Source organism: Sebastes umbrosus, chromosome 20, assembly GCF_015220745.1.
Source record: "Sebastes umbrosus isolate fSebUmb1 chromosome 20, fSebUmb1.pri, whole genome shotgun sequence".
Classification (NCBI taxonomy): Eukaryota; Metazoa; Chordata; class Actinopteri; order Perciformes; family Sebastidae; genus Sebastes; species Sebastes umbrosus.
In genome coordinates this window covers 19,345,921-19,372,542 of record NC_051288.1, presented here as the reverse complement: position 1 = coordinate 19,372,542, position 26,622 = coordinate 19,345,921, and the positions used below count along the sequence as shown (strand labels likewise).

The 26,622-nt window shown below is 43.0% G+C and overlaps 1 protein-coding gene across 25 annotated transcripts in view; it reads right to left on the bottom strand.

Moving 5' to 3' along the window:
• nrxn1a (neurexin 1a) overlaps positions 1-26,622 on the bottom strand; it is a 64,999-nt gene that overhangs the window by 16,101 nt on the left and 22,276 nt on the right. For 8 of the 25 annotated variants that reach the window (XM_037753966.1, XM_037753943.1, XM_037753959.1 and 5 more), the window contains 15 exons: positions 25,335-25,636; positions 23,588-23,611; positions 21,553-21,714; positions 17,480-17,551; positions 16,954-17,178; positions 15,124-15,283; positions 14,128-14,258; positions 12,544-12,796; positions 7,955-8,158; positions 6,869-6,895; positions 3,923-4,045; positions 3,121-3,535; positions 2,576-2,766; positions 1,469-1,642; positions 113-232 (listed from right to left, as the gene is read on the bottom strand). In XM_037753966.1, coding sequence (XP_037609894.1) covers positions 113-232; positions 1,469-1,642; positions 2,576-2,766; positions 3,121-3,535; positions 3,923-4,045; positions 6,869-6,895; positions 7,955-8,158; positions 12,544-12,796; positions 14,128-14,258; positions 15,124-15,283; positions 16,954-17,178; positions 17,480-17,551; positions 21,553-21,714; positions 23,588-23,611; positions 25,335-25,636 — 2,583 coding nt within the window. The remainder of the gene's footprint in view (positions 1-112; positions 233-1,468; positions 1,643-2,575; positions 2,767-3,120; positions 3,536-3,922; positions 4,046-6,868; positions 6,896-7,954; positions 8,159-12,543; positions 12,797-14,127; positions 14,259-15,123; positions 15,284-16,953; positions 17,179-17,479; positions 17,552-21,552; positions 21,715-23,587; positions 23,612-25,334; positions 25,637-26,622) is intronic. The other 17 variants (XM_037753962.1, XM_037753967.1, XM_037753968.1 and 14 more) reach the window with 8 other exon arrangements.

The window sequence follows — 26,622 nt, the reverse complement described above, 5'->3', positions numbered from 1 at the left end:
ATACTGGCCCGCAAAATATTGTGATACTATGCTGTATCAATTTTTTCCCCTAACACCTACTGTAGCTGTCCACACCTACGTCTGAGAGAGAAAACGAAGAGCAAAGACTCACCATCATTGCATAGTGGCCCAGCGTACGACGTCATGCTGCAGTCACAGGTGAAGCCCTCCCACTGCTGCAAACACACTCCCTGATTTGAGCAAGAGTCTTCTTGACATGTAGTGCTGGGACCTGCAGTGAGAGAGGTGGAGGTGGGGTGGGAGGGTGCAACAATTAGGAGAAGATAAGCAGACACACTTTTCTCTTGATTTTGTCTGGAGCCCAGTGTTTTCACAACAGTATGCCAGTACTGTATGGTTATTTTTAGACCGCATTTCCTTGAAACATTTTGAAATGGCCGGGTAGACTGTTGTGCTGCAATGATGTTATGATTAGTAGTATTAGTAGAAAATCATTGTGAGACTAGGATTAGGCACCCATTCTTTATTCTAACAGAAGATGCTGGATTGTGAATATAAACTGAACTGAAACTAAACCGTGTTTACGAAGTGAAAAGAGCCAAATGTGGAGAGCATGCAGGTGGTGAGGCTAGATGAATGGGGCAAGGACAGGAGGAGGGGTTAAACATAAGAGAGCAGAGTTATGTTTAAAGGCCTTCATCTCAATACTCTTTCTCCAGCAGTCTGTCACCATTCACTCCCTGCCTCGCGCTAAAACCACACAGGAGGAGAACGCCAAAGCTCCGAGCTCAGTTCTCCTTCATTGCACTTCTCACACGAGGCGTGGAGGAAAAGGGTGCGAAACGATTCACAAATGGAGTATTGAAGTTTAGGTTGGGAGTCAGTAGGAGGGGTTAGACAGCATGCTGCTAGGCAACCCGGGTGGTGGAGCTGTGGTCAACTCAAGTCAAGCGGTGGTGATGTCACTACTGTGATGAAGTCACTATGGTGGCTAGGAGAGGACAGGTCACCTCTGACCTTTGACTCTGGATCACTGGGATCCACACAACACTGGACACCACTGGGTAGTTTCAACGCACGCATACACACACACTCTCACACACTCTCACACACACACACACACTCACACATTTTCCCAGCGTCATACACGTGTCTCACATGCTCACACAAAGCGATATACCTTGCAAGTCAGCTTTCATCAATGTAACTTTTGTCAGCCAAACAAAAAAGCAAACAAGCAAATTAAGTTAGATGGTTAGTCAATGCACACAGATGCCTGTGAACTGCTGAAAGAGTGGAACAGAGAGAGAAAACACAATGTGCAGAAAGATCGAGGGGGGAGATGAGAAGAAAGAGAGTAACATTTACATCTAAAAGACCAAAAGCGGGGTTAGTGGGTTATCCTAATAACAGAGAGCATGAGTTAAATGAAAACTGAAAGAAAAAGCAGTAGGGACGTGGGACCGGGCACATCTACCAGTGTGTTTTCTGTGTGTTTCCTTCTCACCTTCACAGCCTCTCTCTACTTGTCCCATGGTCGCCAGCGCATCAGCCAAAAGGTCAGGGAGCCGGCCGTTTAGATCAACTGTTGCTAGGCAACCCTGGAATCCCTCGCGGGAGTGGACCAGCTTCGGCAGGTCTCGGTACATCTCTTTGGAGACGCCCCCGATGTACAGGTCACCTGACGAGGAGCAACAAAATGAATGGCAGCTTCATGGACCAATCACAATGCCAGACTGTATCAGTACAGATTCTCATTATTGATTGATATAGCCATTACTTTTCCAATTCATTTATTATTTTTTTATTAATAAAAGGTTACAAAATAGTGAAAAAGGTCTGATTGTTTTGTGCGACCAACTGCCCCAAACCCAAATATATTACAGTGCCATATAACAGAGAAAAGCTGCAAATGTAAAAGCTGGAACCAGTGAATATTTGGCTTTTTTTGTTTGTTGATAAATTACAAAAAATGTATTGATTATGTAAATTGTTGCCTAAGGAATAGTTAGACATTTTGAGAAATATACTTATTTGCTTTCTTACTGAAAGTTGGATTAGAAAATTGATACCACTCTCATGTCATGAGATGGTTATCTTAGCTTAGCACAAAGACTGGAAACAGGGGGAAACAGCTAGTCTGGCTCTGTCTGTATGTAACAAAATACACCTACCAGCACCTCTAAAGTTCATTAGCCAAGAAATACTCCTGCACATAATTCCCCATTAAACAGCAAATACTTATTTTTACTCTTCGGATTTTGTACGAATTAAACAAACAAAATACAACCTGTTAATTAGTGCGCTTTAGAGGTGAATAGTATCGATCTTTTCATCTAACTCTCGTTAAGTAAGCAAGTAAGCCTATTTCCCAAAATGTTCCTTTAAAGGTATAGTGTGTAGGATTCGGTGGCATCTAGTGGTGTGGTTGCAAATTGTACATTAGATTGTAGATTATATACTAATGAAAACATAGTTATGAATATTATATTCCATTTCTGCTAACAGATCCCCTGAAATGTTATATACTGTTCCTTTAACCGACTGATCGTTTCAGCAGTGATCAGTATATGTATACATACGTATCAGCTACTGCTTGTATTTTTGTGCATACCCTTTAGGTCGAGGTTCTTGGCGCCCATGGTGGTCTGCGTGGTGACTTTGGTGTCAATCTTTACCGTGTGGAGATTGTTAGTGTCTCTGGATATGTGCACGTTGTGCCAGTGGTTGTCATTTAGGGGACTGTTAGAATTGCCCTTGATCAGGTGTGCTCCATTGCCCAGGTCAGAGATGTAGTGTAGGTAGCTAGAGAGGGAACAAGGAAAGGAGAGAGGAGGGCTTTAAAACAATGAGGGGAGAAAAGGCAAATTAATCGTATTCATGATGAAGAACAACACAGGGTCATACACTGCAGGGCATCATAATCTGTCATCTAGGAACGTAATTACAAGAGTAGAAAAAGACCTGCTTGACTTGTGCATTTTTCATATTTGATATTTCAGCCCATTCTTTTTTTATTCATCAAGAACAATGTTAACTGTAAATGCCGGGCAAAATTGAACATGCACATGCATTTCTGCTTTCTGATATTACACATATTCATTAATTTCCCTGCCTCCTGTAATGTAAATACCACACACTGTGCTCTGCCCAGCTCACCCTTTCACCAGCTCTACCACTATGAAGTCGTTGCCGTCTCCCCTGTTGTAGAGAACGAGGCCGTCGGGGGACGTCGTCTTGAACTGCATGAAGAGATGCATGGAGTAGTAGGCCTGCAGCGTGGGCAGCGTGACGAAGCTGGAGCGCGAGCGGAAGGTGACGGGGTCGGCCACGATGCTCTTGTAGCCGATGACAGCGTTGAGCTCGCAGTAGTCGATGTCGCCGTTCTTGCAAAGGTCGATGTAGGGCATGCCGTTCAGCGTCAGGCCCTGGAGGTGGCCGATGAAATTGGAGGGCACGGCGGGCATGAAGCGCTTCTCCGTCACAATACCCGTCTCCACATTGTGGAACTCCAACTGGGTGTGGTCGCCCGCCATCTGACCTGGTGGCGGGGGGTAAACTTCAGAGGTGAGGGCTATGGAAAGTTGGGTTTCAAGTGGAACTGTTCAATACTAAACCAACCTAATCCTAATGCTTCAACACTTGAACTAACAGACAGACTGCTAGTAAAAGATGTAACAGACACTAATCCTATAACTAATAAATACTAGTGTAGTGTACAGTTATGATCACAGTCATAAATCAGAATGATTTCACTTACACAGGAACAGATGTTCTCTAAAAAAAGAAATAAAACCCTTAATGTTGGTCTTATAGCATTAAATAAAAAAAAAAAGAATCAACCACAATTTATCATATAAACATTTTCACACAAGCAGATGTCTACACACAGACTCAAGTTTAGAGAGTCATTATCATGGTGAGAAGCTAAAAGGGGTAAAAGTAATGCTGCTGTGGTTACCTTCAACAGGCTGCAGGTCGTCCACTGTGAGTTTGAGGCCCTTGCCACGCCGGACTACCCTCACCGTGTGCCACTCATTATCATTGAGGCCCGACCCCGCAAAGATGGTCTCTGGGCCTTTACCTACACATAGCCCAGAGCACCATTAACACAATGCATATAGAGAGGTGGAGAGAGACACAGAGGAGATAGAAATCCAGAGACAGAGACAGAAAAAGAGAAGAAGAAGAAGAAGAAGAAGAAGAAGAAGCCAGGCAGGTTGAATTCAAATTTAAGGACAGGAAGTGAGGGAATGGAGGGGAATAGCGGAGGGGAAAGGGGGAACCATACATATCCTGGGGAGACAAACACCTCCGTGTCAACGCACACTCTCTTCACAGACAGGTCACTTTGCAGATACGCCAGCGAGACGGATGATGCGACACACACAGACAGACAGACAGACAGAAAGATTAACATAAATGGATGCCTAAGATGGAGACTGAGTCACAACAGGCCCACGCTGAGACAATCCATCTGTGGACAGATCACACTGCCATGATGACCACCTACTACCCACACACGCACAGACAGCACATTCGCACCCCCTTGACTCCTTAACCGCCCCCGCACATATAACATACATTAGTCTACATGCAGAGGAGCTTTATTTTCCACCAAAGAGCAATACTGCGACGAGCCTCATGGTGGCAGTAGACGCACAGCAGAGCGCCAGAGAGCTCTCCAAGGTGCTGATGTGCAGCAGAATGAAAGAAGCTGAGCTGTCCTCTCATGATGTCTCTCTCTCTCTGCCCGTCTACCAGCTCATATCTTCACATAGTTGACTGCACACAGTTGACAGACTGACTGTTCCCAAAACCTTAGTGTCCCCTCGCTCCTACTTGCTACAAGCACCCCCACCAACCTTCAACACAACACCCACCATCCCCCGACACACACACACACACACACACACACACTCCCCTTCCTCCTCCGAGCCCTGTTGGTTTGAGTGAGTCTGCTTACAGTGACCTATAGGAGGTAATGATGGGGGAGGTGAGAAGTAAACTGACCCGAACGGATTCTGCTGCAGAAAATGTCAAGCATGCCTACATCACTCATGGAGGCACGCAGGCAGCCACACACACACACACACACACACACACACACACACACACAGGTAGAGAGGTAGAGAAAGAGAGAGGGAGGCAAACATAATACGAAAAGTCAATCAAAATGGATCGTGTTAAACGCATGTGTGTGTGTGTGTGTGTGTGTGTGTGTTTGCAAAGCTGAAAGCGTGAGTTCAGAGAGGACACAGGGTTCCCCTGAGGAGACTCAGCTGTGCTCTGGGCATGAGCATCTCATCCTGTTACCATGGATCACTGCCTAACACTGAGCGAATATGTGCATGTATGTGTGAGTGTTTTTGCATATGCAACCGAATACTCAAAGAATGAGCAGACCGTGGTGAGAGTGAGGCAGTGATCTGTGTCAACCTGGGAACAGGGAGAGGCACAAATACACGCCAGTAAACACACAGACAGAGTCACACACACGGGCACCTATTTTGGGTCAGTGCTAACAGTGCGTTCAGCAGCCTGGTGAGCTCGGTTTAAAGCAGAGCTACTACCGGACGGCAGCAGACAGTCTGCGCTCTGTGCTGTTAAACCGAAAGACAACGAGGCGAGACGAACCAAACAGAGGAGACAAAAGGGAGCGTTTGTTGCAATGGAAAAATACAATTCAAATCAAATGATGACACAAGCTAGTGGAGATTGTAAGAGCAGGATAATGAAAACAAAATGACAAAAAGCGTTTCATATTTCATTAGCTCCAAATAACAAATGGCTTTTCTGCCGGATAAGCCTCAAATCTCTCCCATGCCGAGGCTTTTATTTGACTGCTGAGTGGACTGTTTCAGTGGCGCCTGGCTGTTAAATAATTTTTTTCTTCCCCCCCTCCACGAATATCAGATGTATAATTTATTGTATGCACACGGTGTGCCAGAAAAGTGGCTGCCTACTTAAATGTTCATTGAGACAACCGGTCTAAAATTGGCCGACAGACATGCGGGATAGCAACAGCGCTGTGTGGCTAATAGGGTTTCTATGGCAACTGCAGTCGTCCATTTCACCACCTCTTTGCCGTCACAGAGCATTCGTCTCTCTCTCTCCCTCTCTCTCTCTCTCGCGCGCGCTTTCTCTGTGGTCGTGACAGAGAGAAACTCCACGTGAGGGAATTAAACTTCATCAGGGATTCAGCTCCACTCACAGCAGCATGAACAGAAACACACACACACAGAAAACACACACACACACACAGATGGGCAGTGAAGGGAATACACAATGCAAAGGCACTCTCACTAAACACAGTGAATGAAACACTACCCAAAAATCCCTCATGTACAGTTTAGAGAGAAACAAGCAAACAAAGAAAGCAACCAGACAGACGGTGGGATGAAGGTGCGACAGAGAGGTACAGAGGGATAACACGTCTTTTGTCTCCGGCATGAAGGAGAAGTAATTACCCTGCAGTTCTTAGATGCCTTCATCCACCAGCTACACTTCCCAGCACACCTCATTTTACCTGCACACCTCAGATTCTTCCCCCCCCCCTCTCCTCCCTTCAACCCCCACCGTCCTCTCTTCCGTCTATCCTTCTTTGCTAAAATGGCCGACCTGGAAAACCCTGGCCCTCAGCAAAAAATCGCACCACTCCTGTGGTGTAGCTGACACAAACACGCATATGTGCACCTCCCCCTGTCCGACACACACTCACACACACACATATAAGCACGCAGACACATGGTACAGAGATATGTTGAGTTACGATCAGATGGACTGACGAGACAGAGCGAAAAATAGTCAGACACATTAACAAAAACACACACACGCTACCGCACACACACATACTGAGGAGGAAGAGGAAGAGGGGAGGGGTTAGGTGAGATGGAGGATCACTTACTGGCTGTACAGTTTATCCTGATACAGTCTGGAGGGAGAGCAGAGCAGAGGGTTAATGCTGCACACATACACATATTCTCCACGCCCTGGGGACGCACACATCGACACACCCTGCACGCATATATATATATATACAAACACGCACACACGCACACTGCTGAGAAAACACACACTCTCCCTTCGTCACAGGACCTCAAGCTGGACCGTGTATTTTCTAACAACAGTGTGTTGCAAAATTCAAATCTGGATATTTTACATTGAACAGTCACATGGTTTTAAGGAGAGCGGTGTGTCCCAGCAGGAGCAGTGTGCTCATTGGCTGCTCTGGCCTGAGCGACAGTCTTTCAGTCACCAATCAAAAGCGCCAGGAGACTGAGATGGGTCATGTGTGTCGGTTTGTCTGACGACATCGAACACATCCCATAATTTTTGTCGCCCATCCAGAGCACAAATCTTCCCAAATGGTCGGAAGATTTAGCCCCATTATAATACTTTTTTTTTTTTTTTTTTTTTTACCCATGATGCCTTGGTGTGTCGTGTGGCGTCAACCACAGAAAAGACGCGGCTGCAGACAACCAGAGACCAACACATGCACCCCCTCTGTTAGTCTATGTGTGTGTTAGCGTGTGAATGTACTTGAATTCATGTGGAAGTGTGTGTGAGGCTGGATATATGTGTGGCGTATTACTATTTCTGTGTGTTTTGTGGGTCTTTGTATTGATCGTTGAAGGTGTTAGGGATGCACAGGTCCACTGGGAGTGAGCAGAGAATGCAGCTTGAGGCTTGACCCTCTGTTCAACGCAAAAACAACGCCACTAGCCTTCAATTGTATATGTTTTTGTGTGTTTGTTTATTCAAAGATAAGCTGACAAAACCTGCGAAACCTTTGATTATACTGAGTATAAACAGTGTAGCATAATTATCTGGAAGAATTATCAGGCAGAGTGCTTACTTTCTAGGGAGAATATATTATTAATCAACATTTAATGACATTGCTATCCAAGAAATAGCCAAGAGGCCAGTATCAGCTGCATTCCCCTGGCAGGTAATCAAAACAATCTACATGTTTGCGTGCGTGTGTGTGTACCTAGGTTGACAGTGAGTCGGACGCGGCCCCCGTCCAGCTCCAGACGAAGGGTGTCTGCGGAGTTGCGGGATGTGGTTGCCATGAGAACGCCATAGGCCCGCTGGGAGCGAAAGCGTAGCGAGACGTCCTCCGCCTCGGTGTGCATCGCCACAGGCAACTGCACCTTCATAAACTTGCTGCCGTCGTACGACAGGATAGTCGCATCTGTACAGGACGCAGAAATGAGAGAGGAAGACGTGAAACACGGGGCGGAGGAAGACAAGAGATGACGGTGGAGGAGAGGGAAGTGGGTGGACACGTAAAAGAAAGAGATTGACAAGGAGAAAACACACGAGGTGGGAAGAGACAAAAGGAGATTTGGCGTTGAGTGAATCAGATTTAAACGTGACGAAGGATGTTCCCCCGCCACGTCATGTTGAAACTTCCTACAATATTACCCCCATCACTTTCCACCCTTGATTCATCATCACTCCCTCACAAAAGAAGATGTAAAAATAGCCGCAGCTGGTCGGCCGGTCCTATTATACGGTTAAATCAGAATGCGTGGCGGTGAGTGTGTTAGCCACCGCCGCTGACATCCCAGACCCTGGAGTCATAATGTAACAAGCTCAGGTGATCCCGCTTTAATGTCTTTTGCATACTCATTTACATATTCATAATCTTCTCTCCCTGCTACCTGCTGGGGCCAATCCCCAACCGCTAAACTGTTTACCTCCGAGAACCCTGTTTTTTATTGGCCAATTACATACACAGCTAAACACACTCTCTCTCTCCACGTCTCTGTCTTTATCTCTCTTCCTTCATCCTTTTCTTCTTATATCTCTCTATTCCTTTCCTCCTTCGCTTTCTCTCCCTTTTCGCTCTCCCTGTTTCCGTGGGAGACGGTCGGAGCCAAGGCAAAAACAAGAGAACAGGAAGAGAGGGAGGCCTCATGAATACTGATGAGCTGAGAAGGAGGGAAAGAGGGAGATAGTGTGTGTATGTGTGTGTGTGTGTGTGTGTGCGTGCATGTCAGAATAAGTGAGTGAATTTAAGTGTGAACAGAGGAGGGTTTAGTAAAGTGAGAGCAGGGGGAGAGAAAATAGGGACAGAGCAAGACAGAGAGAAAGGAGGGGGGGAAAGGGAAAAGAGCTCTTGGCTAAAATGCAAATGAACCCTCATTAACTTGAGGAAAAAAGGAGGTGGTTGGCCTGTTATATCACAGATAACATAACTAACAGCCACACATACACCCGCCCAAACTCAAACACACACACGTGCACAAATTTCTGATAAGGGAGACAGCTGACTACATTTTCCTCACCACGGCACCTGACTCACTACCAGGCAAGTAAAGCAGGGAGGGTTGGTGAGAAGGAAGTATGGAAGCCCATTGATGCCAAAAACAAAATGTGCACACAAAATGCACACAGGTGGCGTCGCATACGTCATATTATTTGACACCTGTAGCGCAGAACAGAATAAGTAGCTAAAGGATAAGACTGACAATATTCTATTTTTGTTGTTGTTGTTGCCCAATCATTTGGATTTATTAGCTCATCATTTTGACTTTCTTCTTATTAGCATCTCATCATTTTGACTTTCTTTCTCATCATTTTGACTCATCATGATGATCATCATCTTTTTTTATTTTTGTCAGTCCTTAAAAAACGTGAATTGTTTGAGAGCAATATGAACTTAACCTTTCATTTAAAGGTGCAAAAGCATCTCTAGAAAAGCATCTCTGGGAGCATCTCTATTGCCTCTCAACGCCTCTCAACGTGACACATGGCACACAACTCACGGTGCTAACAACGCTAAACAGTGCATTAACGGCAAAAGTGCTGACAGAGACAACAGTGTTTCCCTGAGGGCTAACACTCAACCACTACATCTTTACATAGCAAATAGCTGTTTGCTGCTATATTAATGCTCTGGATATCGAAAATAGCACCTTTAAATAAATGTCTGTTAAGTTGCTATCTATCACTAAATTAGGTAACACATGGAGATCGGGCCTATGGCCCACTGATGAAAGCCCCCTTGCATTTGCAGTATTACAAACTGGGGCGACATTCCCGGTAAAAATTACAAGTGGCGCTCTCTGGGAAATGAGGTCCAAAAACACACCTGCAATTACCGCGTATCACCATAGGTGCCGCCAAAGAGAACGAAACTTGACTTAAGTATTTAGAGATGGAGATTTGAATATACTGTGAACAATTTTGTTGAAAGAGTAAAGAAATATTTGCCCATTCGTGTTGGAAAATTACTTGACCTTTCACCCATTTAAGGGTTAAGATAAAATTCGGTTTTGAGTAGGGCTGTCAAAGTTAACGGGAAACTTACGCTCAATTTTGGCGAGGAAAAACTGACCTCTGACCTCAAGATATGTGATTGAAAATGGGTTCTATGGGTACCCATGAGTCTCCCCTTTACAGACATGGCCACTTTATGATAATCACACACAGTTTGGGGCAAGTCATAGTCAAGTCAGCACACTGACACACTGACAGCTGTTGTTGCCTGTTGGGCTTGAGTTTGCCATGTTATGTTTGAGCATATTTTTTATGCCAAAGGCAGTACCTGTGAGGGTTTCTGGACAATATTTGTCATTGTTTGGTGTTGTTAATTAATTTCCAATAATACATTTATACATATATTTGCATAAAGCAGTATATTTGCCCACTCCCATGTTGATAAGAGTATTAAATACTTGACAAATCTCCCTTTAAGGTACATTTTGAACAGATAAAAAATGTGTAATTAATTTGCAATTAATCCCCATCAGCTATGGACAATCATGCGATTGATCGCAATTAAATATTTTAATCAATTGACAGCCCTAGTTTTGATACATTTCTTCTATTGTTTTCTTTTCCTGGCAGGAGTGGGCTTCCATAGGGAAAGCAGGGCAGCAAGAATAAAATGTGACCCACCAGTGTGAACAGCAAGTGAGCAGGAGGAAAGAACTGAAAATGTGTTAAGAGATGTACAAATGTGTCGCTAGAAATATGCATGTGTGATTGCTCTTTGCAAAATAAAAATTAATCTCGGAGCCAGAGCGTGGCGACCATCTTTGTTCATTAAAGAAGAGAGAGGGGGAACAAAGGAGAGAGTGAGAGAATGAGGGAGGAAAAAAAAGGGAGGGAGAAACCGCAGGTAGAAGGCGTAAACATGGCCAATCACTCTCTCCATCTGCTTCTCCATCTGTGCTTCCTTTAATCCACTGAACCACCAGTTAGTGACCCCTCAATGCACACAGAGAGGGATGAAGAAAGACATAGAGGAAAGGAAGAGAGCTAAGGGAGGGAGAGAGAGAGAGAGGGTGCATTGCTATGATAAACATACACTGCGGATGTTTGTCCTCCGAAATAAAACATTTTCATATCAACACCTTTCAGAAAGCGCGCGCGTGTGTACGTGTGTGTCTATATCTCCTGTTGGATGATAGTACAATCATCACTTGAGACGCGTCAGCAGTTGTGGCACAAACAACATTTCTTCTCTTCTCCTTGTCTGACTCCATCTCGCTTCTTTCAACAGGCCTGTATCAGTCCCTCTGCCAATCTTTCCTACTTTCCATTTCTCTTCTCTCGGCCTGAATTCATATCTTTTCTCATAACTCTCTCTTTCTGTCAGATTTTCTACTCCCATCTCCCATTCCTCCTCATCGCCTCACCTGCTGTCATATGGCGGTTCCGACCCGGTGGTTCCACCCTCCGCTGTCACAGCTCCCGCTCCCTGCTTTCTACACATTTCCTCTCCCATCGATTCCCAGTCCCTACATCCATAGCTGTCCAATAGTCCTGTCTGCAGCTCGGCCTCCACCCACCTCTTCTCTTTCACCCCCTTTTGATCTTCTCCTTTCCCTGCCTCCATCTTACTGCTCTCGCTTTCACGCAGAAAATGTGTGTTTTTACAGAAAAGATACAGCCAATGACAGAAAAGATTATTATTTTTCATTGTTGAGCAAGCAGGCTCATTTTCTCCTTGCCCTTATCTCTACAGTACCTACTTTCTACCTGCCATCCTCTTTTCATTTTAACCTTCCTATTCTCCATCACCAAGGACAAAGTGGAGGGTAAACTTACCTAAATTCAATCTGCAAGCCTTTTTTATTTCAATAGTTTAGCCACATTTTCTATCTGCCATAAATCTTTATGAGGGTACCTTTTTAGGGAGTAAGTACTAAGTGATGTAATCTGTTAGGGTGGACCTTTTAAAGGAAAAAAAAGCATAACTTAAAGGTATAATGAATAAAGGTTTTATCGCCCAATCTAACTGATGATCATAAATTATTTTCGGTGATTGATGGAGTTATTTCTGACTTAAAAACTTCTCACACCACACCAGCTGTCTTGTGTCGATCATCTCTTTGGCATTACTCAATGTTCTCAAGCCAAAAAAGCAAATGACAAAGCTGTCATTATGACTGTATTTTGCATCATGACATATTATTAATTTCTCACAAAATGTTGCTGTTTGGTGACTGTAATTAGCCCGCTTACTCATCTCTATTGTGAAAGTGTGACTTTAGCATTTATGCCAAATTACTTTACGGGCTGCCAAAATGTTATTCTCATCCTCTCCCTCCACGCCTTCCTCACCTCTCTCACAGGAGCGTCCCAGGTATCCCGTCCCCGAGCAGTCGCACACGTAGCGGTTCCAGCCCTCCCTGCAGATGCCGTTGTGCTGGCAGGGGTTGGACAGGCACTGTTTGGGCGGCTCTCTCGAGCACGAGGGCTTTACCCCCACCGCCCTCTGGGCCTCGGCCAACCGCCGGATGTCTTTGCTCTGCCCGTCCACAAACAGGTCTCTGACGCAGCCGACGTAACCGTAGTTCAACAGAGCCGTCCACACCTGAGGAAGAGGTAGCCAGTGTTGAGCAGTTTCACATGAAGGAACTTGACCACATCTTGCAGTTTTGGGGGTAAAATTAAGTCTTAAATTTTAAATAGCTTGTTCAAGGCACAGTTAAAAACGAGAACTGCCAGAAATATTTTGGCTTTGAAAGTGAAGACATTTTTGTCACATTTACACCGAGATTTGTTTATTTATTTCTTACATTAATTGCCCAAATTCATTTTTAAGATGACTTACTATCAAGCTAAAATTTGTTTGACTTTCAATTTTTATTGTTTCATTCGACTTTAGGTCCAGACTGTTAGTCTAGAATGACTCTAGAATCACTTACTGGCTTTTCAAGCTTTCGTTTGCATCTCATGGTCTTCCTCAAACAGTGAAAAGATGAGGAAGAAAGCTAACTCTCATCTGTACTCCTGGGCTCAATGAAGTATTTCATATGTACATTTCATCTCTTATAGTCTAGACTGATTTTTCTATTTAAGAGTAACTTAAGTTAATCAAATATATTGCTCTCGAATAGGGCTGCAACTAACGATTATTGTTATTATCGATTAATCTGATGATTATTTTCTCGACTAATCAATTAAATGTTCTGTCTATAAAAACATAAATCGATGAACAATGACGATGGCGATATCCTCGAGCACAAGGTGACGTCACAGCATTTTGTTTGAAAAGTGTATTCGACGATTATTAAGATAGCTGCGGATGAATTAATCGTTGCAGCTCTACTCTTGAACAGTGCTCTCTACGAGTTGTCAATAACAATAAGAGAAACAATTAGTAGCTTGTGCTGGCTTGTAAAACCCTATCATAAAAGAAACAAAAGACACAATCAAATAACAAAACCAAGAAAGAAAAACAGCAAAGACAAATCTGAATGACAGCAGAGCACAACATGGTTAAAAAAAATCTATATTATTTAATCTAATTTAATCTAATCTAAACCGATTTGAAAAGCTCTGATATGATGGTTAAAACAAATGTCATTACTAACAGTATATCAAGCCACAACTATGGATACTTTACATTACTGATTTATCTGGGAATTATTCCCTTAATTAATCGATCCATCGTTTGGTCCATAAAACATTGAAGACAGTGAAAAATGCATGTCACAATAACCAAATACTCAATTTACTTTAATGTAAATCAAGAAAAAGCATAAATTTCCACCATTTGAGAGGCTGGAGCCAGAATCTTGAAAATTACTTTTACAACAATTAGTTTTCTGTCGATTGATTAATCGACTGCTGTTGCAGCTCTCAACCTTAGTATGTCGTACTGTAGACACACAACGTCAACACACACGCACACACACACACCTCTGTAGGGAAGATGAGTCCAGCGCGGTCTTCAGGCAGTCCTCCGAGGTACAAAGTCTCATCCAGGTCTAGGATCTCGCTGTCTCCCGGAGCCGTGTACGCTGTCCTCACACTGTTCACCGAGATGGTTCCTGAATTCACCGCGAGACAACAAAACAACTTCAGTAAGTATTATGACCTTCAATGTGAACATCACCATCACAATCATCACCACCATCATCTTTATCATCATCATCATCATCATCTGTCCCCCCTGTCTCTGTACTCCTCCTTCATCACCACCACCACTCATTACTTCTATAATCAGAAGCAAAGGAATCAAACTACGCAGGCCATAGTCAGCGGTTAGCTCCTGGCTGGTTTAAAAGTCCAACATTTTGTCACCAATGAAGCATTTATTTTTAGACAGTAGTTCAGCTACTGTACAGTAAACAAACAAGATCCCCATTGAGAAGATTGTCAGCCTCTACTCTGGGTTTCTAGACTGTAATTAATACTGGCATGAAAACTATAATTATATTTGGATGAAAAACATTTAAAATCCTGCTACTGTATATATGGTTTTCAGTTGGCTCATGTGTTCAAAGAACCAGGATAAAGAAGAGACAACAAAAGGCATTGTGTGAGTCTGTTTTATGCATCTACCCACAGAAAGCATGGGTTTTATGGCAAATGTGGCCATTACTTTAAAAAACTTTACTAGTAGAATGAGAAAGAGGCAACCAATTGCTTTAATTATAGTCTCAGTATTATGGCAATAATACCAACACATTACAATAAATTTGACAGTGCTATAGTATATTGATTGTGTTAAAACTGGTCTACACACCGCCCTTATAACCCAGTTTGAATTAAATACAGACAGTGGCTGAAATGCCTTGCTGTGCTGGTGCTTACTATAAAATGTTGTAGTGTACGGTCTCGCCTACTCATTTACTCATTATCCTCCCCCTCCTCCTCATCACCCCCCCCTGGGCAGCGTTAGAGTTGAGAGACCTGTGAGTGTACCTGAGCGTCCATCCCTCTGGAAGTCCACGTGATACCATTCTCCGTCGTTGACCTTCCTGTCCATAGCCTTGGTCTTGGTGGTTCCTGAGCCCATGTCCAGCAGCAAGTACAGGTGCCCGTCCAGCATCTCAATGGCAAAAAAATCCACCTGCGAGTCAAACAGACACAGTATTAGTATTCTGTAAAAAGCAGGGAGGTTGATGGCTAGCAATAAAAATGCAAATTATAGCTGCAAGTTACAAAAAGGTTAATCTCTATAAACAGTTTCTGCATTCATATCAAGCGTTTCTGGTTTCAGTTTGTAGTCTGAGTAGTACTGACCAATCACGTTCGAGCAGGCTTTGGTTGAATGCAGATAAACAGTCCGTGTGGAGAGCAGAAGAGGCGGAACGCATTGGCAGAAGTGCAATCTCATCTGACGATGATTTCGCTTTTTATTGGTTTAAAGTTAGCTTGTAAACTGGCTACTTGTGAAACAATTTGGCTGTACACGTCGTCTCTCAACCCCAACTCCAGTCTCGCATCTCAAGATGCTAATCGAACTGTAAACAATGAGCAGCGCACGGAAAAGGAAGTCTTGGCCCGGATATCCCACAAATATAGCCCCCTGTCCCCAAAGGCTTATCTGTCGTCAGACAGATAGCCGATGGGTTACAAGATTACAATAAGGTGATTGGGCTTGATTTTAACCATTTATAATCAGGTTCTTTGTGTTGCAATGTCATTTAATTTTAGCGGACATTAGTACACTTATGGATTTTTTGGAAACTACATTGGACTTGTGAGGAATGGGGATTTCTATTCTTTAGCTCTGTCTTCCTTTCCTCTATGCCTTTACACATTTTCAGGGCCAGGGTCTGAGAAGTGAAGCCAGTGCTGAAGTGCCTTAAACTTGCATTCTTTCTGACAGCCAGCAGGGGGCGACTCCTCTGGTTATAAAAAGAAGTCTGATTGTATAGAAGTCTATGAGAAAATGACCCTACTTCTTACTTGATTTATTACCTCAGTAAACATTGTAAACATGAGTTTATGGTCTTAATCGCTAATTTCAAGTCTTCTTCAATACAGCATGATGTTCATTTAGTAAATTATGGTCCCATTTAGAGTCAAATAGACCATAAAGCAGGGGATGCTTTACGACGTGGGTGCCTTGTGATTGAAAGGTCACTACTGCACTGTCCAGTGTGGGAGTTGTCAACATTTTTTTCGTCTTACAACTTAAACCCTTTCACAGTGTGTTTTCAGTTTGTGAAAATTAATTATAACCTTTTTGGTTGCTTCAAAACAGCAGTCCGCAAACCAATGGGTGACATCACAGTGACTATGTCCACTTCTTATAAACAGTTTATGGTCTGACAGCCATTTGGGATTTTAAGTGAAATCACTTCTGTTCTAAAAAAATCCCATAAGGTTTTGCTTTCAATAGCCAAATTTAACAACAACAATAAAAAACGCTATCAAAATGTTATACAGATATTCGTGGTGCACAGACGACGTATCCTAATGACTTTTATGATCTCTTAACTTTCATCAATCACCACCGAAATCTAAATTTCAATCAGTTAATATTCTTTATGACCAAATACCTGCAATACTGACATTCCCATTTGTGTTTAGTGCTAATTAGCAAATGTTAGCATGTTAACACCCTAAACTAAGATGATGAACATGGTAAACATCAGCATGTTAGCATTGTCATTGTGGACAGATGCTGTTAGTATTTAGCTCAAAGCGTCACAGTGTCTTAGTCCAGGCTGTAGACTGTTTAGTCTTCCTTTTAGTTTGTGTGTCTTTTAAAAATATATATACTATTTTCACCTTGAGCGTAGGAGGCGTGCGTGGGTCCTTGCGTTGCTGCTGTCGGGGTTTGCCGTGGCTGAAAAGCATCAACCCGTTTGGCTCTGTAGTCCTGAAGTCAAACGAGATCGATCCCGCCTTCTTCGCTGACCACTTGCTCAGCGCCACGAAAGACTCGGGGGTGTCAAAGGTCACGGGGTCCAGCGTGGCCACACTCTCGCACTTAAAGGACACCACCCCACTTACCTGGGGCAGGAAGAAGAAAAGTACAATGTTTAGAGGTTCAAACATTAAAAAAATTGGCTTGTTAAACCGATGTCCGGTGAACATAAAGACCAAAATGGGTCCTTTTTGGTCTGGGATTGAAATAAAGCCAGGTGCTTCCAGGTGTGTACTGACTAAAAGACAAAAGCTTGTGGTTACCTCTCAAAAATATAATCCTATTTACTTAAAATTCCTACAGTCTAAGTCTCAAAGCCAGGCCTGACAGGAGGCTGTGTTCTGTGTATAACAGGATAATGTTGTACATGATGTTGAAAGTACACACCTTCATCTTTGGGTCTCCCTGTTTCGCCAGTCTAGACAGCTCCAACCGTACATCATTGTTCTTGTACACCACCTTGAGGGGACGGGATTGGAAAGAAATGAATTACACATTAATTCACCTTTGGATTAAATAAAAAAGAAGCCTTTTTTTCTCCCTTCACTTTCGGTCATTCGATACTATATATAAATATTGTGGCACTACTGCAGTTTTTCTTTGTTTAACCTTTTGTAGAAAACAAAAAGAATAAGACACGCTTTGATTAACCTTCAAAAAAAAAAAGAAGAGAATGCTGCAAAGATAAAGAGGGAACAAGACACTTTAAATATGACCAGACATCCATTAATCTTTCAACTTTTCAACTCAGGGAACGTATTTTTTTATTCAAGTGTTCTGGTATTTTTATATGAAAGTGACAACCTTAACAGCAGCGAGCCACTCCAGCCTCCTATTTGCCCCCGCCACTTGCTTTTACTCTTTCTCTCTTCTTGCCTTTTCTGTTTCTCTCTTTGCTTTCCCTGACACAGTACGCTCTCTGACTGAGCGGCATAGAGTGTAAAGAGTGTGCTTGTGCCGAGCATTTTGATGTCGAGAGAGACGGGCACACACAGGCTCGGCTTTATTAATCCAGACCTCTTTCTATGACCTGCGAGCAACTCGGCAACATCACAAAATTTCTCCTCTGTGTTGGCTTTTTAACCTCTGTTTTGAATTTTTTTTTGTATGTCATGTGCTTTTGCGTCTGTGCGTAGGGCAACGAGGGCGATCCTTCAACAAAAGTGCTGCAAAATGGTGTTAGCGCGTGGGTGTGTACGCCGCATCAAAACTGTTACAGCCTTGATCGTCCATGCGCGTGATTCGCTGCATACATCTTAATTCGCTCACACGGATTATCATATCATCGTATTAAATATGTAAATGTGCCAGTGGAGGGTTCACTGTGACAGCGGCAGCCTCGTTTAAACGCCATCAGTCTTAATGAAGCAACACAGAGCGCATTCACCACTGATACAGATAGCTCTCTGTTTGGCACATCATCTGTCGGCTTGTTTGGTTGTTTGTTTATGCCTCTGTGTGAGTCTGGGTGAATGAAAGGCAGGGTGTGTGTATAATGGGTGTGAGGATGTATTTGGGAGTTTCGTTGTGTCAGGTGCTGCATATGTATGTTTATTTGTGCTTGAGTATTTTTTGTCTGTGTGTGTTTTGGTGGGTATAATTGTGCATTCCCCGCTCACGTACGTGCTTGCAAACACATCTGTGTGTACATGCTAAGGTTGTGTTTGTTGCGTACATGTGTTAGTGTGTCATGTGAGTTTTTATTGTTGCAGTGTTGTGGCCCATTTCAAGCACAGCGGATGGATGGAGCGTCTCTGTGGCGTAGCTAATTAGCATGTTAGTGCTTAGTGCTGTAGCTACTCCCTCAACGACACTCATCACTGATTCTCTCTGATGCTGGGGAGGGTGTGTGTGTGTGTCTGTCTGTTTGTGTGAGTCTGCCAAATGGACGCATTTCTCTGTGTGTGTGCTTTTTAAGATAATGTGTGGAAAATATTTGCGTGACGCGTGAGGGAAGGGAGGACGAGAGGAAGTGAGGAAAAAAAATAGATCGGTGTTTCTTAAAACTTGAAAGTATAGAGAAATCTGTGCAGCATGACTGTATGAACTTGGCAATAATTGGTGTGAGTGCTGGAAGCATTCACAACCTATGTTATTCTACATTCTTTAATATTATTATTATTCCACCCACTTTTTTGCTTCTTCCACATTATTCAACGTACAAACTTACATACTTTCCGAAATATTCAACGTTTTCCGCGAAATTTCAAGCATTTTCAAGCATTTTCAAATGCTAACTACTCATTCATACATTCACGTAGAAACTCCATTCAAAATTTAAAATGTTTCACATCTTTCAGATATTCTTGCTTGTATTCAACTTTTAAATCCCATTTAAACTTTTTAAACTATTCAACCTTGTTTGAAGCTTGGTAAAAATGCCTTTGTCACATTTTTTACATGAGTGTGTATTGCATGGAATGTTCAGAGCTAGAGGGTAGCAGCCAACTTTAAAATCTTCATAAAAAAATATTTCTAACTCGCTCTCATTCCCACAATTTTTACTCTTCATGCATAATTTCTTCACAGAAATGTTGGAAATCTTGTGCTGGTCGCAGTCATGTAGCTATAGAATCAGTCGGACTTACACATTTGGCGATATATGCCTGGAAGTGACAGCAACACCAGGCTACCGTCCCATAGGGTCCCATGTTAAATTTCACAAAATGTTTTGGATCAGATCAAAAATTACTCGTTTTTGAAACTGCTGCCGAGGTCACATGTTTGACACTACACACACAAATGTCGCGACATATCTTCATCTGAGAGTCCTTATTCTTCTCATGAAAAAATCTAAGCGATGGCAGTTACGATTTTTGACTAGCAAGCAGGGGTATGAGAAGTACAGTTTAGCTTAATCCCTGTCTAAAATTAACTGGCTGACTGAGTTGTCACTCAACAGTTTTCATCACCATGGCAACCTCTGATTGCAGTTGGATGAGACACAGCTGATTGTGATGAGATTCAATGATTTCAATGATATTCTTTCAAAATAAAAGCCCCATAGAGTGACTGTATCTTAACAGCTCCCAATGAGACTTGTTTCACAAAATAAAAGCCCCCAACTCTCATTGTATGTTAACAGGAAACTAGGAATTCAACCTATTTGTAGTACTCATCTTTTCAATGATATCCATACAAATTAAACCCATTCCTACTTTTGCAACTATTCCTATTTTTTTCCCCTTCTGCATACAGATTAAAGCCATCAGCGCAGTCTAGCGTCAGCTATTCAAAATCCTTCAAATATTCCACATCTTTTATAAATTACTGGTATTATTCAACTTTTCAATGATATTCATACAAAGTAAATCGATTCCCACTTTTTCAACTATTCCTATTTCTTCTCCTTCTTCATACAGATTAAAGCCAGCAGTGCAGTGTAGCATCAGCTATTCAAAAACCTTAAAATGTTCCACATCCTTGATAAATTATTGGTATTATTCAACTTTTCAATGAAATTCATACAAATTCAACCCATTCCCACTTTTCCATCTATTCCCACTACTTCACCTTCTTCTCACAACATTTAAGCCAGCATTACAGCGTAGTGTCAGCTCTTCAGCAACCAGCATTCACACCGCAATTTCTTCAGAAACTGCTTTTCTAGTTAAATATTATCATTCATCGACTTTCACGTGGAGATTATATCAGTTGCTCATTCAGTCTAAATGAATAATTCTGAGCAAACTTTAGTTAATAGTCTGATATCTATTTTATTAAACCTTCATTTTACCAGGATATTTTCCCATTGAGACTCTAAATCTCCTTTGGAAGGGAGTCTTGGCCAAGATGGCAGCATAAAAAGTTTCACATAAAAGAAACAAGCAACAGATTTAAAACAAACAGCAAATTACATCAAACAATGAATTAGCAGTGTTCAGTAACAGGATGTGTATATTCAGTGGTCATTAATCGTAAAGTTGTTAGTCTTACAGGTTATATTGATAACATTTTTATGTAGACAAATCATTAAAAAAATGAATACACCCACAGAGTTTTTAGAAAGGTGCTGAATAAAAGTATGGCTTTTCCTGAAAAAAATTATATGATTGTGAATTAATCATTTTAAAAATGTTGGTGGGTCCAAAATTAATGTTTTGTTTGTTCCATCAAGTCAGTTGTTCGATCCATTGCAACATCAGCATTTGTTTGATATAAAGCAGTTAGACTATTTTATATGTGATTTTCCAAACATTTGCATCATTGCAATATACTGGAAAAATAATCAAATTAACATCATGCTATTTTGTATGTCAAACGTGTTATACACACACACACACACACACACACACACACACACACACACACACACACACACACACACACACACACACACACACACACACACACACACACACACACACACACACACACACACACACACACACACACACACACACACACACACACACACACACACACACACAGGTGCACCATGCATCCATCATCCATCCCACCTCTTTGAGACAGCCCATGAAGTTATTGCTGACTGGAGAGCCGGGCAGGTCAGCGGTGCTAGGGCTCCCTCCCACGTAGAAGAAGTCGTCCGAGCCCAGCATGGTGTAGTCCTCCTGGGTGTAGCCCGTGGTGGTCAGGATGCCGTCCACAGAGATGGTCACCTACACAACAAAGCACAGGGAAAGGACACGCTATATACTCACACCAAAGGCAGCGCTAAGCGCTAGCTAGGCGCTGACCAGCCAAATTAGCCCCCGTTACTCTGGTAACCAGTGTGTATGCATTGTGGTGGGGATAGGGCCTGATTGGTTTGGGGAGTTGGCTAGTTGTGCTGCTGGGACTTTGTTTTGGTGTGGATCAGTGCTAACTGTGTGGTGTAATTGAGTGCTGCTGCCTCTCGACTTTGCTGGTATTACTGACATTAGAAATATGTAGCTACACGCTGTTAAATGCCACTCGCTCACTCTGTAATACACTCTGTAGCCCCATCTACTACTTGTGCACTCTAACTGGATTCAGACTATTTGGTCTGCTTGCTTCTGCCTGTCTGTGTGTGATTCATAAAGATTCACTGATACCCAAAGCTTCAGGGCAACCACTGGTGGACTCTTCACACCCAAACTTCAAAACCTTATTCTGTCCCTGCATTGTACTGACTTTACAAAATAGACTAAACACGATTTGTGCAGCAAAGACTATCCTAATCTTCTATGTCTGCTAATTCAACCAGTTTTCCTCTTTATGCCACAGACTCTAAGCTGCTTTATCTTTAAAGTAGAAGATGCAGATTTACTTCCTAATATACTAATAACAACTTTCCTTAATGCTCCACCTAAAGTGAACCTGACGCTGGCGTTCTTACAGTATAATTTAACCAGCCTATTCTGCGGTATAATAGCCTGTATGGGGCTTTTAGCTTGCACTGGTTCCCCAACCCTGTCACACATAAGTCACATTTAGTGGTATGTTATCACCCTGATATTCTACAGGACATTACTGACCATGTTCAACTGCCCATAAAGGTTGTGAGCTCTTTACTTTCCCGCTACAGTAAGTTCCCTCTCACTGATCGTTGCCGGGCAAACTCGCCCAGCCAGGCAGGTGTTAGTAAAGTCTCCGCAGGCTTCTTCGTGCTTTGCAGTAGGTGTTAGTACTATTTACTTGTTAGTAGTTGTTAGTTGTTGCACTGCTGGCAGCCACAGGAGTGCTACTTGTGTCAGGCCAAGCTGTGTTGGGTTGCTGAGGTTAGGGTTAATGATTTCAATGCTGTTAGTAGTTGTGATGATGTTATGTTGTTGTGTTGTTATGATGATGGTGTTAGTTAGTTAGCATGTGGTTTTGGGGGGGTTTGTTAGATCAGCGATTCTGAATGATATGACACATGGACGAACAGACACATATTGATGTATACACACGCACAGGTGTTAGATGGGTTACGTCTCATTCCACACGAACACGTACATATATATATAAATATGTAAACATGCGGCCTGTTCCTCTCTCTGCATGCATCCACTGGCAAAGAGGACACAGTAGATTAAAACAACTGAGGACTGGATGAATCAGAGGCACCATGGAGAACATGCAGTGGCAGAGTGGAGGACGTAAAATCCAAAGAAGAAAAAGAATTTAAAAGAAAAGAGGGGAAGAAGGGACCTCTCTATCCATTTTATGGACCAATCAGAGAGGGGAAGGGTTTCTGAGTCACGCCATGCAGGAAGGGGAGGGGTGGGGGGGGCTCGCCATTTGCGTGCAGGTTAGGGATGAGCCAATCAGTACACTCCTACACGTCAGTCACAGAGTGATGGGGTGAAAAAAACGGTAGAGAAAGGGGAAGGGGGAGGATCTAAAGAAAAAAAAATGGTTGGCAAGGAGGGGGGACGGGGGCTTTTTAAGCGTAAAAGATTACCAACCGCATTTATCCTTTTATTGGTTTAGTTTTGAAGTCTATGGTTCAAAAGGAAATAGACACGGGGCAAACCCAAACTAAGAAACAATTAGAATGATATCTACCGAACAATGGAGTTTGTTTACCATAGCGTGTCCAATGCCTGAGTGCTTTGTAGGAGAGGGGGAGAAAGGAAAGCAAAAAACTGTGAACAGAACAACTTTCGGGAACAAAAAAAGGAAAGCTAGAAGGCCTCTGGTGAGGTTAGTAGGTTGGTTGGAGTGGTTTCGCTAGGAGAAGGGCACAGGTTAGGGTTAGTAGAATGAATCATTCCATGGATGGTGGTTAGTTTCACTAGCAGGTTAGTAAAGTTAGTAGTCAAGTTAGTAGTACAAACAGGCAAACGGTAGAGGCAGGGCACAGGTGGGTTACAAGCACTTGAGTGCAAGTGACCCTCGGTGTTCTCTAGTTCACTCTCTCGCTCATTCACTCACTCGCACATTCACTCACACACAATTGAAAAATCACTCACCTAGAGCTGAGAGCAGTGCTGGTCTGGTGGTTAACCCACTGTAAACTAAGACCAAACCTCAGGAATTTTCTTCCTACCACAGCATCGCCGCAGATGGACAACACACCACTGACCGTAGCATCTACATTGATTAGTTTCTTGCTGCGGACTAAAGTCTTTTCTGCTGCCCCTGAAACATCTGCAGCAGTCGCTGTGGTTCACCAACGTCAAACACGCACTGAAACTATTTAACAGGGAATTAAAATGATCGTTGTCAATTATTTCTCAAATGAACAAAATTAATCATTTAGTCTGTAAAATGTCAGAAAATATTAAAAAATTCCCGTCACAGTTAGCCAGAGCTCAAGTATTCAAAAGTGTTGTTTGGTCCAAACAAACAGTCCAAAACCAAAAGATATTCAATTTACAATAATTAGGGCTGTCAATCAATTAAAATAGTTAATCACGATTAAATCGCACATTTTTTATCTGTTCAAAATGTACCTTTTAAAAGGAGATTTGTCAAGTATTTAATATTCTTATCAACATGGGAGTGGGTAAATATGCTGCTTTATGCATATATTTATTATTGGAAATCAATTAACAACACAAAAAAATGACAAATATTGTCCAGAAACCCTCACAGGTACTGCATTTAGCATAAAATAATATGCTCAATCATAAACTGCAGCCCAACAGGCAACAACAGCTGTCAGAGTGTCAGTGTGCTGACTTGACTATGACTTGCCCCAAACTGCATGTGATTATCATAAAGTGGGCATGTCTGTAAAGGGGAGACTCGTGGATACCCATAGAACCCTTTTTCATTCATATATCTTGAGGTCAGAGGTCAAGGGACCCCTTTGAAAATGGCCCTGCCACTTTCTCCTCGCCAAAATGTAGCGTAAATTTGGAACGTTATTTGGCCTCCTTTGCGACAAGCTAGTATGACATGACTCTTTAGGTTTTCAAGTTTCATATGATGCCAGTATCTTCACTCTAGCTTTAAAACTGAGCCCGCTACAATCAAAAAAATAGAAATTAAGAAATTTGTGGCGTTATTATCGTGTAACTTTGACAGCCCTAATAATTATATAAAACAAGGAAAACCTCACAAATGATGAGCTGAAACAAGCAAATTGGCATGTTTGCTTGACAAAGGGTCCTCAAAACTGTTATCAATTAATTTTCCAATGATTGCTCATCACTTCATCACTAACTGAAATCCAAGCATGCTTCCATCCATCCGTTAGTCTACCACTTGGAATCTTTTTGTCCCTCCCTCTTTCTTCTCTTATCAATATCGTAACCCATTTCATATCTCCTCTCCACCTCCTGTTTGCTCGGTCGCTCACTCCTCCACCTCCTGTTTGTCTGGTTACCTGTCTCAGGTTGCGGGTGACCTTGACGTCGTGCCAGGCGTTGTCGTTGAACTTGCCGTTGACGGGCTCCACCAGGGCCTCGAAGGCCCCGGAGCCGAGGTTGATGACAAGCGACACGGCTCCGTTCTTCAGTGCCAGGTTAACGTAGTCGGCTGACTTGCCGGTGTGCAGCATCAGGCCGTTGCGCTGCAGCGTCTTGAAGGAGAGTGTGATTTCATCGCTGCTAGACTGGATGGGGTTGGGCGACAAGTCGTAGCAGAAGTACTCGGAGCCCTTGAAGGTGGCGACATACTCCTCGCGGGCTGAGACAGAAAGGGAGAGGTGGAAGAGGAGGGAGGAAGAACAAAGAAGTGAAGAGACATTACATTCTTGTTGAACATTATCATAATGATTACCACAATATCCAAGCTACACTGCTTCTTCCCACACTGCTCTTCACAATATGCTCAAAGATGATAAAATGGTGGGTGTTCATCAGAGCCAGCCGAGTAAAACAAAGCTCTGCCGGGCCTGGTTAAATTTGATTTGGATGTGCAGTACAAAACATATTGTTCAAGATGCTGAAAATGTTGTTATTGTCAAGCAAAGCCTCACTGATGCCAGCACTTGGAAGAAACACTTCCTTCCATACCTCTAATCGTACATGGAGTGGTGTGTAAACAAGCTTTGATCACTCATGTGGGTTGGAGATTAAACAGTGTGGATACGAGAGAGACAGTCGTGAGTCTGCAGCGTTCCAAACTCGTTATGAAACCTGCCATCCTCCCTTTTGAGAGAACAGCTGTGCTGGCAGTCGGAAGTGATGTGGTCTTGTTTGACAACAGGGCTCATTTCGTGATGTTCGTCAAAAGCCAGAATGTGCGTGTCTGCGTATCTATGTGTAGAGGTTAGCGAAGGTTTCGAGAGGGATCAAAGATGGAGAGCAGCGGCCTGTAAAGCATCGCGGCAGCCAAAGCAGGCCAATTAGAATTCAGAATAACAAGCAGACGGCCAATGGCAACTTACCTTGCACACCCTCAGTGACCCCCAAGGACACGAGACCAAGGTTTTGCAATCCATCATCCTTAAGCTCATACTCTCTTATCTACTCTCTTACACCTACTCACACAGAACTGCGCAGCCACAAGCCAGCAGAGGAACAAATGTGCACACCTACACATATCTGCGAGAAAACGATCATACTATTGTGCTGGCATACACAAGCAGGGGCAACATTATCTGTCTCCTTCACACCCATCCCCCCCCCCTAAAAGCATCACCCTTCCTCCGCATCCGCTCTCACCACCAT